Source organism: Mustela erminea, chromosome 7, assembly GCF_009829155.1.
Source record: "Mustela erminea isolate mMusErm1 chromosome 7, mMusErm1.Pri, whole genome shotgun sequence".
NCBI lineage: Eukaryota > Metazoa > Chordata > Mammalia > Carnivora > Mustelidae > Mustela > Mustela erminea.
In genome coordinates, this window is record NC_045620.1 from 51,273,663 (window position 1) to 51,289,273 (window position 15,611).

The 15,611-nt window shown below is 41.2% G+C and overlaps 1 protein-coding gene across 2 annotated transcripts; it reads left to right on the forward strand.

Moving 5' to 3' along the window:
* Window positions 1–3,753: 3,753 nt before the first annotated feature.
* NANP (N-acetylneuraminic acid phosphatase) lies at window positions 3,754–15,256 on the forward strand. Of its 2 annotated transcripts, none has more exons than XM_032351613.1 (2): window positions 3,754–3,945; window positions 12,985–15,256. In XM_032351613.1, exons 1-2 carry the CDS (start codon window positions 3,856–3,858, stop codon window positions 13,639–13,641), a joined length of 747 nt encoding a protein of 248 aa, XP_032207504.1. In that variant the 5' UTR covers window positions 3,754–3,855; the 3' UTR covers window positions 13,642–15,256. The 2 variants fall into 2 exon arrangements, with proteins under 2 accessions (XP_032207504.1, XP_032207505.1); XM_032351614.1 differs by lacking the exon at window positions 3,754–3,945 and adding an exon at window positions 8,683–8,943.
* The last annotated feature ends 355 nt before the right edge of the window (window positions 15,257–15,611 follow it).

Below are 15,611 nucleotides of genomic sequence, written 5' to 3' on the forward strand. Positions count from 1 at the left end.
GTTGTAATGAACTTGTACATGGGAGGTGGGTGGGAAGAGCCTGACAGAGGTTCCCGAAGGGAAGAAAGGCCGGGATCAAGGCTGGACAACAGTAATGGCACAATGCCATTATGCACAGTGCAGAATGCAAAAGCAGCTGTTTCCACTTTGTTACCACACCAAGTATCACAATTACCATCTTTTATTAGACCTTGCATTCTGCAACCATGAAGACCTCCTCTAGCTACTAGTGTTAAATCTGTCAAGCCAACCAACTTTAAGTATTGTACCTGAGGCCCAAATATGAGGAGCCTGTAAATCTATCTTAAAATGTTACAGGAGAACTGGTTCATGAATTTTAACTGCAAATCCTAAAGCCTGAGATATGTAATTAGAAGGAATTAAAGTTGTCAGGATACACAGTTTCTGGCCATCAATTCCCTTTAACTAATAAAGTTGGACAGGTCATGGAATGCCTTTAGACCACTTGTTGGGAAGAGGAAACTGTCAAGCACCCCAACCCATGAAAAGGATTATAGAGGCCACTATACCTCCTCTGAGTTTGGATTTGGATTTGTGACTGTCAATAAACTCTATATACACATCGGGGGTGGGGAGGATGCTTCAACCACTAAGCTTCATTACCCATAAGCAGTTGTGGTTTTTTTTAAGAGTTTGTTTATTTTAAAGAGAGGGAGCATGCCTGCATAAGTTGGGGAGGGGCAGAGGGAGAAGCAGACTCCCCTCTGAGCAGGGAGTCCAATTGCAGGGGCTTGATCCTAGCATTCTGGGATCATAACCTGAGGCGAAGGCAGACACTTAACCAGCTGTGAGCCACCCAGGCCACCCCACCCCATAAGCAGTTTAATGCTTAATTTATTCTGGCATCTCAGGCAACTAAAAAAGGTTAACTCCAATTAATGCATTCATAATTTTAGCTGACTGGTAATCTAAATGACCAATATTGTTAGGCTGACCCTACATATCAACAGAGCAACCAGAGTCATGTTTTTTTTTTAAGATTTTTATTTATTTATTTATTTGACAGACAGAGATCACAAGTAGGCAGAGAGGCAAGCAGAGAGAGGAAGAGAAGCAGGCTCCCTGCTGAGCAAAGACCCCCCCCCATGCAGGACTCAATCTCAGGACCCTGAGATCATGACCTGAGTTGAAAGTAGAGGCTTTAACCCACTGAGCCACCCAGACGCCCCAGAGTCGTGTTCTTGAGGAATAAATAAAATTATCTTTATTTTCCACAATAGCAAAAAGAGGTTAACTGTAAGATTCGGCTGCTAAACATACAGAAATTGTAGTCTGTCATTGCAAAAGAAAAAAACTATTCACATAAAAGACAACTGATCTACTGCAGCAGCCTGTTACTCATGTACCTCAGGAGTGGGCAAATTTTATCTATAAAGTGCCAGATAGTAAATATCTTGGGCTGTGCAGGCCATATGGTCTCATGTATAACTACTCAACCTTACTTGTAAGCAAAAGCGCAAGATGATAAATAACTGAATGAGTGTGGTTGTGTCCCAATAAAACTATTTATGTGGACACCTGAGTGGCTCAACTGGTTAGCCCTCCAACTTGGTATCAGCTCAGGTCTTGATCTCACAGTCAGGAGTTCAAGCCCCTGCTTAGAGTTCCACGCTGGGTGTGGAGCCTACTTAAATTTAAATATATAAATATGTGTGTGTATATATATGTATACATACATATATATACACATACACACACACACACACTTATGGACACTAAAGTTTTATTTCATGCAATTCTCACACATGTCAGGAACTCATTCTTTGATTTCTTTCAATCACTTTTTTTCCTTGTTTAAAAAAATTATTTAGGGGTGCCTGGGTGGCTTAGGTAGTTAGGAATCTGCCTTTGGCTTGGGGCATGATCCCTGGGTTGGAGCCCAGTGCTGAGCCCAACATGGGCTCTCCATTCTTTGGGAGCCTGTTTCTCCCTTTCCCTCTGCCTGCTATTTCCACTGTTTATGCTCTCTTTCTCTGTCAAATAAACAATCCTTTTATAAAAAGTCTTTACTCAAATTCAATTTAGTTAACATAAAGTGCCTTATTAGTTTTGGGTAGGGATTTAGTAATTCATCAGTTAGACACAAAACCCAGAGCTCAATACTTCACTACTTCATGCACATCATCCAATTACTCCTCCCCTTTCTCCCCTCGAAGGATTGTTCCCTAGAGTTGAGGCTTTTAACTCTTAAAAGTTAAAAAAGTTAAAAAAAAAAAAGTTTGTCTCCCTGTTTTTATTTTTCCTTCCCCTATATTCATGTTTTATTAAATTCCACTTAAGTGAAATCCTATGGTATTTGTCTTGCACTTATTTCACTTGGCATAATAACCTCTAGATCCATCCGCATCACTGCAAATGGCAAGATTTTATTCTTTTGATGGCTCAGTAATACTCCATTTTACATATATAGCACACCTCTGTGACCCACTCATCTAGCTGTTGATGGACATCTGGGCTTCATAGTTTGGCTATTATGGACATTGCTGCTATAAACACTGGGGTGCAGATGCCTCTTCAAATCATTATGTTTGTATCCTCTGGATAAATACAGATACAAATATTTAGATAAATACAATTGCTGGGTCTTAGGGTAGCTCTATTTTCAACTTTTTGAGGAACCTCCATATTGTCTTCTAAATTGGCTGCACTAGTTTGCATTCCCACCAACAGTGTAATGTTCCCTGACTTGTGAATTTGAGCCATTCTGACTGGTCTGAGGTGGTGGTACCTCATTGTGGTTTTGATCTGTATTTCCCTGATTTCCTCCAATCAATTAAAATGTGAACCACTCTTTGACCACAGATCCAACAAAATTTTGGTGGCAAATTTGGTCTGTAGCTAGAAAGTTTCTGGTCACTGCTGATGGCCACATATCTGAATTCCAATAAAGTTACCCAATACCCAACTGTCTCTAACCAACAAAAGCAATTTAGAAGCTTAGAAATTAATTTCAACATCTTTGTCCCGCTGGCAGTGGAAAGCGGTTGCTGTTCTGGAGGCTCTTTGGGTCCTTCAGCCCCTTGCTACACCTGAAAACCATCCATTTATGTGGTATTCCAAAACCCGAAAATTCAATTCTTCAGGAAAAGTAATCTAAGTGGACAAAACATCAGCAAACCCTACAGAGCCCCCGGTCGTTGCAGGCACAGCCGTAGTAACACAGGGGTCTTAAGGAATCCACTGGTGAGGGCTCCAGTCCTAACACAGCGACTGCATCTAGTAGGGTACACATTCGTACCTTTGCCTCACTGGCATTCCTGCTACCGACCTGACTTCTCCCGTCACTGCAGAATCAGGACACGAAACACAGGCACTCGCACCCCGACTTAGGGCAAGACAACGCCCGCCGACGCTTCTGAGTCGCGGGCCGCTCAACAGGAGACAATCCGCAGCCTGACCGGAAAAGCCAACGGATTCTCGGCCTCCTTCCCAAGGCGCCAAATGGCGCAAAAAACCTCCCGGGAATACTTAGGACATTCTCCTCACGGCAGGGGCAGGAGAGCAACACGGGAAGAGATAAGCAGAAAGCAGCTACGAAGGAAAACAGCGTACCTAATCACCCCCAAACTCAGAGAGCTCAGATAACCACTCGCCCGCCGATGAGGGTGTGACTACATCGCACCCGACGGACCGTTCGGAGTCTCGCGGCATCTCGCTGTTCTCAGACGCACTGATATGAGACATCTCGCGGGAGTTCCGTTGGCAGCGCCGAAGGGTCAGGTGACCTCACGGCTCCGCCCCCGTTTTCCTTGCCCGCGGTCCCGCTTCACGCATGCGTGGGCGGCGCCGGCTGTGGAGAGTTGGAGTCGGAGGCGAGCGAGCCCGGCTGGCGGGATGGTGCTGAACCGGGTGCGGGCGGTTTTCTTCGATTTGGACAACACGCTCATCGACACTGCCGGGGCGAGTAGAAAAGGCATGTTGGAGGTAACGTCCCAACTTCCCCGGTCCTTCTTTGGGCAGGGTCAGGGCGCCCAACCCATATCGCGCGCTTTCCTGTCCTCTTGGTGTCCTCCCACTCCCGACCTTCCCACTGCCGAGTCCATCGACACCGCGTCTGGGGCTGGGTCATCCCGGAGGCACTGGATTCTCGTCCTTTAAGACCCACCGCGTTCGGGAAGGAGCGGGAAAGAAGGACGAGTGGGCAGGGGGAACTGGTTGGGGAGGCTGCTTTCCCTCGCGCCCGGAGGCTTGGGTTACCTGCCTGGCTACGCCCAGATCTGGGAAGCTGGGTTCTGGAAGTTGTTTCCACCTGTGGCACCCGGAAAGACGTCGTTAAAACTGCCACGGTGGCAGAGTCGCCCACAAACATAGACGGTCAACTGGCTTTTTGCCCGGACAGGTTCCGACCTGCTAGGCGAGCGTGGCGCCAGGCTCTCCGTGGTTGGCCTCTCCACACTGCGTGGTCTTAGGCAGATCTTTGAGGAGACCCGGGAAGTTACACAACTGTCAGTGGCGAGCCTGGGCTTAATTGACTCCAGAAAATTTCTCCGCAGAAATTCACCTCCAGTCTCTCTGCTGTGGGTGTGACCCTTAGATTTCTGAGGTTACATTCACAGTCCGTTCTTGCACAGAGCACTCCTTTCATGAGGCATTACTCAGCAGCATCCTCTCCTTTCCGTACCCACTGATGCTGAATCAGACTTCTTGAAGCCCCACATCCACCCCTGCTTTCTTCTACCTGCAGGTCTAAGAAGAAAACCAAAGATTATCAGATGTGAAAACCCACTTTCCAAAAGCTAATCCTCCCAACCCTGAGAGTCCCAACCTCTTCGTGCTTCATTAGTTAGGTATTGACTCTCTGATTTTCTTTTTTTTTTTTTTTTTTTTTTTGCCCCGAAGGTGGGCTAGACTGGGTGACCTCAAGACCGTGAGCTCAAGACCAGACCCCAGAGTTTTGGCTTACCTGACCGGGCAGCATAGGTGCCCCAGGTTTTGACTCCCTCGTCTTCATCCTCTTTCTTGGTGCATTCCATTCCTGCATATTCAGGTTTGTCCCATGCTTCAAAAAATAAAAAAAGAAGCCTCTCTGGAACCCTTCATCCTTTGCTAGATGATATCTGTCTCCCTTGAGGGCTTTGGGGTTTTTTTGTTGTTGTTAATTTAAGTTGAAGTTAGTTAGCATATAGTGTATTATTGGTTTCAGGGAATCATCAGTTGCTTGTAATACCCACAGCTCATTACATCAGGTGCCCTCCTTCATGCCCATCACCCATTACATCATCCCCCACCCGCCTTCCCTCCAGCCACCTCAAGATTGTTCCTAGAGTTAAGAGGCTCTTACGGTTGCCTCCCTCTCCGTTTTTATCTTATTTTTCTTTCCCATCCCCTATGTTCATCTGTTTTGTTTCTTAAATCCCATGCATGAGTGAAATCATGTGGTATTTGTCTTTCTCTGACTTATTTCACTTAGCATAATACCGTCTAGTTCCATCCATGTTGTTGCAAATGTCAAGATTTCATTCTTTTTGGGGATACATATATATATATATATATATATACACACACACCAGGTCTTCTTTATCCATTTATCCGTCGATGGACATCTGGGCTCTTTCCATAGTTTGCCTTTTATGGTCATTGCTGCTATAAACATTGGGGTGCAGGTGCCCCTTCCAATCATTATGTTTGTATCCTTTGGATAAATACTTAGGTACAATTGCTGGGTCATAGAGTAGCTCCATTTTCAACTTTTTAAGGAACCTCTATACTGTTTTCCAAGAAGGCTATACCAGCTTGCATTCCTACCAACAGTGTAAGAGGGTTCCTCTTTCTTTGCATCATCACCAAGATCTGCCCTTTCCTGACTTGTTCATTTTAGCCATTCTGACTGGTGTGAAGTGGTACTTCATTGTGGTTTTGATTTGTATCTCCCTGATCTCGAGTGATATTGATCATTTTTTCATGCATCTGTTAGCCATTTTTTTTTTTTTTTGGAGAAAAGTCTGTTCATGTCTTCTGCCCATTTCTTGGCTGAATTATTTGGTTTTGGGGTGTTGAGTTTGATAAGTTCTTTACAGATTTTTGATAGTAGACCTTTATCTGATATTTATTTGCAAATATTTTTTCCCATTCTGTTGGTTGTCTTTTGGTTTTGTCCACTGTTTACTTTGCTCTGCAAAAACTTTTTATCTTGGGGTGCCTGGGTGGCTCAGTTGGTTAAACATCTGCCTTCAGTCATGGTCAGGTCATAATCCCAGGGTCCTGGGATCAAGCCCTGAATTGGGCTCCCTGCCCAGCAGAGAACCTCCTTCTCCTTCTCCCTCTGCTCCTCCCCCTGCTTGTGCTCTGTATCTCTCTGTCAAATAAATAAAATTAAAAAAAAAAAAGAAAAGTTTTTCCTTGTCTGAGGAAAGCATCATTAGCAGGAGCTTTGAGTCAGTGTACTAAGTTTTACCTCTAGATTTCCAGCCTACCTGCAGGTCCTGGGCCATAGTCGCAGCCTCTAGCCCAGCTGTCTCTGTTGCAGAGTGGCTGCCCCACAGCCCACATTCTTCTATCATGACCATTTCTCCTGCCTAAAGGGGTTTTGTGCAATTCAAAAGTTTTTCCATAAACTGACCTTGTATTAGTAGAGCCTTTAGGAGATTCTCGTTAGACACCAAAGCTCTGAACAGTTTTTTTCCCTCAATTCTAACCCAAAGATTTATGTTCTTAGTAATTTAATCAAATTTGTGGGTGGCTTCTCCCCATTTCCTATTCTGTATTCTTAGTCCTAGGTTAGCTTTACATCTCAAACTGATATACATCAGTCCAATAAAATATGAAATAACCATGCTGAAAAACACAAACGAAAAACTTATCTTGATGAAGTCCCAATAGTTTATTTTTGCTTTTGTTTTCCTTGCGTCTATGGATGTGTCTAGCAAGAAGTCAAAGATGCTGAGGTCAAAGAGGTTGCTGCCTGTGTTCTCTAGTCTTTTGATGGTTTCCTGTCACACATTTAGGTCTTTAGTCTATTTTGAATTTATTTTTGTATGTGGTGTAAGAAAGTGGTCCAGTTTCATTCTGCATGTGGCTGTCCAATTTTCCCAACACCATTTGTTGAAGAGACTATCTTTTTTCCATTGGATATTCTTCCCTGCTTTGTGGAAGATTAATTGACCATAGAATTGAGTATGTGTTTCTGGATCCTCTGTTCTGTTCCATTTATCTGTGTGTCTGATTTTGTGTTGACAGCAATGTTTTTTGAAAGAAATCTATATACATTATTTCTATGTCTCCACCTTTATTTATTCCTTAATCTCTTGACATATAGCCTCTCTCTGTGCTACTTAATGAAATGGGCTTGCCCAGTCATTACACACTTCTCAAATTGCCAAAATCAATGGACATTTTAAGTCTGTATTAATGGCTTTGCTAAGGCATTCCATACTATTGACTGTCCCCTTCCCCTTGACCTTGACCTCATGGGCACCACCCTGTACTGTATTGCCTCCAGTTTCTTCAGCTGCCTTGTGTGTTCTTGGCAGGCCAAGCCCAATATGTTGCAAATAAATCCTTGGTTTAGGCCAAATCATGCTATAGACTAGAGTTCATGTGTTAAAATCAGGCATTTGAGTTTGAATCACAGCTCTCCAATACCTAGCTGAAAATGCCTGAACAAGTTCCCTAACCATTCTAAATCTTAAATCCTTATTTAAAAATGTGAATGGTGATATTAGTCCTCAGTGTCCTTATCAGGTTTAATTGAATGCATGGTAAGAGTAGCATCCAAGTGTACACTTGTTAAGTTGTACCATCTACCGTGTCCACCCAGTCTGTCCCCTTCCTGCATATCCACCCCCCACTGCCCTTATCTTGCTTAAAGGTGGACTTGTCTGTCACCTAGCTATTGCTGTGGTGGTGTCTCCAACCTTACTGTGTCCAATTTATCCTCCACAGTCCTACCAGAGTTAAATTTCTGAAAAGAAGTCAGATTGTATTTCTCCCTAGGGTGTATACCAAACTCTCTTATACCAACACTGTATTTTGTTCAAGATATTTTATAATGTACTTATCAGAGGAGATTACAATTAGTTTTTGCAACTCAGATGCCTGCAACTTAATAGCTTCTTAAGAGAAAACAAACTGTCTTGGTCATATTCATTTGATACATGGTAAATATTTAATGAATAATGAATGGATGGGTGGATAAAATTCCAGATCTACAGACTTGGTTCTCTTGTTACCTCCCTTACAAACATCCTATTAAACAAACAGAATTGAGTTGTGTGCTTTTGACTATACAAGGAGTACCTTTTTTTTTTTTTAAGATTTTATTTATTTGACAGATCACAAGTAGACAAGAGAGGCAGGCAGAGAGAGAGGGTGAAGCAGGCTCCCTGCTGAGCAGAGAGCCTGATGTGGGGCTCGATCCCAGGACCCTGGGATCCTGACCTGAGCTGAAGGCAGAGGCTTAGCCCACTGAGCCACCCAGGTGCTCCTGTACAAGGAGTGCTTTATCACATTAGAATATAGCACCCTCTGAGGCACCTGGGTGGCTCAGTCAGTTAAGTGTTTGCCTTCAGCTCAGGTCATAATCTCGGGATCCTAGGGCTGAGCCTTGCATCAGCCGCCCTGCTTCAGCGAGGAGCCTGCTTCTCCCTCTGCACCTCCCCCTGCTCATATTTTCTCTCTTTCTCTCTCAAATAAACTATTAAAATCTAAAAGAAAAAAAAAAAAAGAATACAACACTATCCATAACTGTTAACCAATTCAAAAGTAACATACCAAAGGGAGGAAAGATCTAGTCATTGCCTTGTGCTTGGGGAGAAGGAGCCATATACTAACTCTATGTATCTGTTTCATTTTTTTTCATCTTCTGGAAAAGTTATTTCGGTCTACCTTCTTCAGGCCTTTCTTTCAGAGTCACTACCTAAGAGGAAGCTGTCCGCAGAAATTTGGGGTTTCTCAGTGAACAGAGCAGAAACGATATCTGCATTTGTGAGTTTACTTTCTAGTGTTGGTTGGCCATGAACATAATACATCAAATGTATATTTATTTATAAGTATGTTTGGAAAAGTGGAGAGGAGAATGAATTGCAGTTTTAAATAGGTTGATCAGGAAGTCACATAGAGTAAATGATGTTTGAAGAAAGACTTGGACTAAAAAATAACATAAGAGCTGCTTGAATTGTTAGGCTGTATGTAGGCAGTCATATTCTGTGAGAATGTATTTTTTTAAGCTTTTATTTTTCATTTATTTTAGAGAGAGTGAGTGCAAGCACAGGAAGGGGCAGAGGGAGAGAGAGAATCACAAACAGACCCCACATTGAGCATGGAGCCTGACATGAGGCTCTGTCCCAGGACCCCAAGATCACAACCTGAGCTGAAATCAAGAGTCATGATGCCCAGCAACTGAGCCATCCAGGTGTCTCCATGAGCACGTATTTTTAACTCAGTTTTATTTGGAATTCAGCTACTTCATATCATATCATAGTGTTATAATATTACATAGTTCCCACACTAACCCTGAAAAAGTATTTAAATCACAATTAGCTAAAAACTAGAACTGATGATAGTAACTTTAATTCTGGGTCCAGACAGCAGGTTAGAAGGATACAGTTTCCTTTCTGTATGGGTTAAGCTGAGACCTAAATAGAGTTTTGAAGTAGAAACTTGAGTTTAGGGGCGCCTGGGTGGCTCAGTGGGTTAAGCCGCTGCCTTTGGCTCAGGTCATGATCTCAGGGTCCTGGGATCGAGTCCCACATTGGGCTCTCTGCTCAGCAGGGAGCCTGCTTCCCTCTCTCTCTCTCTCTCTGCCTGCCTCTCCATCTACTTGTGATCTCTCTCTGTCAAATAAATAAATAAAATCTTAAAAAAAAAAAAAAAGAAACTTGAGTTTATCTTATCTACAAATTGATTTCCCTCTCCCCCCTTCACTGTCCTAGGGCCCTTTTCTTTAGGCCCTTAGGTACCTCATGGGCTTAATTGTGCTCAGAATCCTTTTCAAGCCTGCCTTACTCTTGCACAAAATATCTTCAGACCACCAAGTTAGAGATCATTGTCCCGCACCCCCAATTCTACGAAAATTCCTGTTTTCTCAGTACAGGGGTTAGGATTGTTTATACTAGTAATAATATGAACTAATTTAAGTTAGGTGTTTTTTGTTTTTACTGAAGTATAGCTGATACACAATGTTACATTAGTTTCAGGTGTACAACAGTGATTCAGTAGGTGTTATTTCTGTTTTAATAATATGTAAATGGCTGATAAGCTTTTTCCCCAAATATGTTAATATTAAAATGCTACTTGGGGGCACCAGAGTGGCCCAGTCGTTAAACGTCTGCCTTCAGCTCAGATCATGATCCCAGGGTCCTGGGATCGAGCCCCACATTGGGCTCCCTGCTCAGCTGGGAGCCTGCTTGTCCTTCTCCCTCTACTGTTCTCCCTGCTTGTGTGCTTGTTTTCTCTCTGTCAGATAAATAAAATCTTTCTTTAAAAATGCTGCTTGTGATCCCAAATGAATCTATAGTTAGATGCTGTGTGAAAAAATGAGAAAGTTAATTCAGAGGATATAATGAGAAGGAATTTCAAAACTTGAAAGTCGTATGCTATACCTTTACAAGACTTTCCCTTTAAGGTGAGCTAATTCTGTTTTTTTTTCAGAGCCCTAAGAACATGCGAAATGAATTGCCAGTTGCAGTAACAGAAAATTGGACATTTATTGAGAGCTCCTTGCTTGCTAACTATGAGCCAGCTCCTATTTAAGCTTAAGCACTATGGATTTCTAGAGGCCTGTGTTCTTCTGTTGTGTAGCAATAGGTTTGCTAAAACTTTAGGATGACCTTCCATCATAGCTCAAGAGTAATTCAACTGACATTGTTAGAAAAGATGATGACATTAGCAGAGGCTGTAAAAGCTCAGTTTGTTAATTTAACTTTGCCTCCCCCTAAAATTCTTAGGAAAGATATCTTTTCCTTGAAGTAATAAGACTTTTCTTAATTATTGCATTTTTTGAAGAGCACAAATAGCCTGAACAACATTTACTTTTGATGTGATTATTATACTTTGAAGGAAGAAAAATGTGTCTGTTAATTTCTTTCCTCTTTTCAGTAGGTGAATTGAGCATCTGGTATGAGTAGCATACTACTTGTTCCCTGTATACTTTAGGGCAACACTTTTTAATTTACTTGACCTCTTTGCTCCAACAGCAGACAGTTTTTAGTCTCAACTGTGTGCATTACACTCATCATCCCAAGATCCAAATTTGTCTTGGTATTGTCAACTTTCTCCAGATGTCCCTAAGGTAGGGACTTAAAATTCAGGTAGTCCATTTGGGAGGTGGTCCTTACAAGTGCTGTAAAAGAGTGGTGGGATCATACAAGGAAGAGAGGGAGTCTAATAAATGAGTTAAGTTACTAGTGTGAACAGTTGAGGAACTCGGGAGACAGCATGCTTCAGTTGTCCCTCCCAAGGGAAAAGAAAGCTGGGATATTAATCTACCAATTTCTGCTACTCATTAGTTGAGGCCTGCTTCCAGGGTAAAATTTCAGCCCCAGCTTGTGTGCGTGGCTGCTCCTGTGGTCAAATAAAACCCTTAGTTACTTACAGTATGAAGCCCAATTGGCATTACAGTATTACTTATGGTATAAAGCCATTAACATGTATGGGAACAGTATGTGCCAAGAGGACTTGGGTAGCATCTATAGAAGGCTTAGATTGAAGGCCTTTTACTAACCAGTTGCAAACAGACTCTCCAGCCTGATCTTTTAGGATTCCCCCCTCACATGCCTTCCATTTCAGTCTGAAATCGGCTTCTCACCTTTCCCAGTTCTCAAAATTCCAAGCTCTGTATCTTTGTTCTTGTTATTCCTTCTGTCTAGAATTATTTCATTCTCTTCCTATGCCTACCCTACAGACTTGGTAACACCTTAGTTTAAATGTTACTTTGGCTATGAAGTCGTATCCAATAACCCTTTGGAGTGACTTGTTCTTACACTTTATTTCCGCTGTCATGAATGACTTGTTCTTACATTTTATTTCCACTATTGTTTACATGACTGTTACAGCACTCAACCCAGCGTTTATAGTGGTTGCATCCCTGTTTATTTACCCCAGCAGATAATGTCATGAGGGCAACGGACCCAGTCTCCACTGCCTAAGCACATGTGCTTTGGAAGTAGGCAAGTGTGGATTTAAATCCCAGTTTAGGCAAATTATTTAACAGTTCTGAATTTCCATTTCCTTATCTCAAAAAGGGGAGTCCCTTGCAGAGTTGTAGAGAAGTTAGAAATAATATATGTGAGCATTAGGCACTATACTTGGCGCATTAGGGTCTCAGTAAATATTAAGAGAGGCCAAATGGAAAAGAAGATAATAAAAGCCAAGATAAAAAGTTGGGGAACACGAGAGGGAGCATGTAATTCTGATGACAGAGTCAGAACCAGTGTAACAGAGGGTGACTCAGAACTCTAGGTTTGGAAGAAGAACTGCGTCATTAAATTGCTGAAATCACAGCAGGTTCTTCATTCTATTAGAATTGAATACATGTTTTTAAAAGTGCCCTATATAATAGGTCCCATTTTATATGGTGGTCAGTTTAGGCCTTCAAAACATAAAATGGATGTAGGTAAAGGATTGGATGAACCAATGTTATTTCTGGGAAGAGTCTATATAATGGTTGTGGTGAAATTAAAACGTTTTACTAAATTTAAACCAAATTTTATTTCCGTTTCTTCATAACCAGGATGGAAGGTGGCAGACTGCCAAATAAAGGGTTTTTATGACCTATAGCTGAAGATACTTAGAGTAGAAATTGGTCAAAAAATATGAATGAGTTGTGTGGAGAGATTGGGAGATCTTCCCTTTGATATTCTTTGAAAATGAGACCAATTCCCACCAGAAATGGTGTAATAGTAGAGCTGCCTTAAGGCAGGCACGTGGAGTTGGAATTTCTACCCAGGGATTATAGGTACATGGTTTCTCAGGGTATGACTATAAAAGACCTGAAATGTGTTAATGGAGTTGTTCTTCTTTTTTTAGGTGATAAAGCTCTTACAATCAAAATACCATTACAAAGAAGAGGCTGAAACCATTTGTGACAAGGTTCAAGTTAAACTTAGCAAGGAATGTTTTCATCCTTCCAGTACATGCATTACTGACCTAAGGACTTTACACTGGGAAGAAGCAATCCAGGAAACGAAGGGTGGTGCGGCCAATAGGAAATTGGCTGAAGAATGTTATTTCCTGTGGAAATCTACACGTTTACAGCATATGATACTAGCAGAAGATGTCAAAGCCATGCTTACTGAACTTCGAAAGGAGGTGCGCCTACTTTTATTAACAAATGGAGACCAACAGACCCAGAGGGAGAAGATTGAGGCTTGCGCCTGCCAGTCCTATTTTGACGCTATCGTTGTAGGTGGGGAACAGAAAGAAGAGAAACCAGCACCTTCCATATTTTATTACTGCTGTAATCTCCTTGGAGTACAGCCTGGGGACTGTGTGATGGTTGGTGACACACTAGAAACCGATATACAAGGAGGCCTTAATGCAGGGCTGAAAGCAACAGTCTGGATAAATAAAAATGGAATAATGCCACTGAAGTCATCCCCCATGCCACATTATATAGTTTCTTCTGTGCTGGAGTTACCTGCTCTCTTACAAAGTATAGATTGTACAGTCAGTATGTCAGCTTAAAGCACATAAAAGGGCATGATTATGTATTTTAGGGTCAAATTACAGGTTCTGAACTAAGAAAAGTTAAGGCATTCCATTTAAGACCCATTTCTAAGAATATTTTTACTTATGACTTAATAACCAACCACTGACTGGTATTTATATCTGGAAGTCCAGAGTACATTAGTTAATACAAGTTAACTTTAAATAGTGTAATCCAGAAAACTTGAGGAAATATGTTACTTGTTAATCTGTGCTTGAGGTTTTTAAAAAATTATTTCATTAATCTTGTGGCATCTTGGATCTATGAAGATACTAAGCAAGATAGCTTGTATTTGTATGCACAAATACAGGTTTTTATGTTGTCTTAAAAATAGATATTTTTTTAAATAGATAATCTAAAACATATATAATAGAGATTTATCAGAATTAGATCTGATTAATAGGAAATAAGTGCTAAGTCACATGCCAATCAAGGCATTCCATAATGAAATTATTTTGCATATTTTTAAAAATATATATATACCATATTTTTGCCTACTTGGAATATATACATTCTTTTATGAATCCAGCTTTTCTTCATGACCTTTTTTGGGGGGCCGTGGGTAATTTTCCTATGGTGTATACATGACAAAGAGATTTTTCCACTAAAAAAGCTGTTAAAGTCATGTGGTGCTCCTTTTCCATGACATTTTCACATAGTGAAAAGTGCACAAGAGTGCACTTGTAGGTTCTTACTAGTCTTTCCCTCTTAAAGAAGTATTTTTATAATCTTTTCCCACGTACACATTATGGTTCAGGGGACTGAACTCTCTGGCTGGCATAAGTATAAGTCACATGGCAACAAAAGTCATTTTCCTTCTGTGGATACCTCAGAGATGCAACCTAACCATGTAGCACTCCCATAAATTCTGTCTTAACTGAATAGTTTCACCCATACAATGAAAGCTAATTAAAAATTATGTTTTGCTATGAAATAATTTCAGGGTGCCATTCTAATTTAAATGGCCCTTGGTGTTAACCATCTGCCTTACGTCCCGTTTTTCAAATTTTAGGAAGGATATCCTCTCACAATTTCTATATCCAACACAGTGTTTGTTCACTTTGAGCTTATTAATTAATGACTAAGGCATCTTGCAACTAGAAAACTTTTTCTAGGCCATGAAGCTAGACAGTGTCGTGTCTTCACCAACTTGGAATAAAATGGCTAATTAAGGAAAAAATAAAATGTGATTTGGGTTGGTTTTGGGCAGGTTTATTCTTTTTAACTTTTGTATAAGAAGCTATAAATGTAAAATATTAGACTGTTAGAATATGTATAGCTATGACTCCTTTAAATATCCTATGATTATGATACTTAGATTCTGGGGTATGCCTATCCTTAACTTATTTCTTTAACTCCTGCCTATTGCCAAGAACAAGATTCTCTGCTTTTGTGCAAATGTCCTGTTGTAATTACTTTTCACTCTTAATTTTTAAAACTGTGACTGTACCCTTGACAGTCCTAGGGTGTTGTTGCTATGAAGCTAAACATTTGTGAACAGGGTATGTTTGTGTATAGTTCCAGGCGCTCTTGTGGCCTTGATTATATTTTAGCTATTTAAAAATTATTAAATTGGAAGATCTAGGCAGAAAATTACATGTGTGGTTTCTCAAATAGATTGGTGTGTGATGCTGAGGGTTTGTCCTTTTAGCTATCCCACAGGGTGGATGTAGGCAGTGTCACATTGACTCTCCTAACTGGAGAAGGTTCATTGCTTCTAGATCATAGTGACACATCTCTGCAAGATAGTTCCTAGAGTGTCAAATGAGCAGTTCTTCAGCGAAAGTTGGAGGGGGGATATAAGTTGTTTCCTTCTCCTCCTGGTTTACATTCAGTACATGCAGTAATGCAATATTGCATTCCATTTGCACCTTTCCTTGGAGAAAAACTTAGTGGTCTTCTACGTTCCAAGTGGAATGTTACAGAAGATAGTAAGAAATCTTGAAAT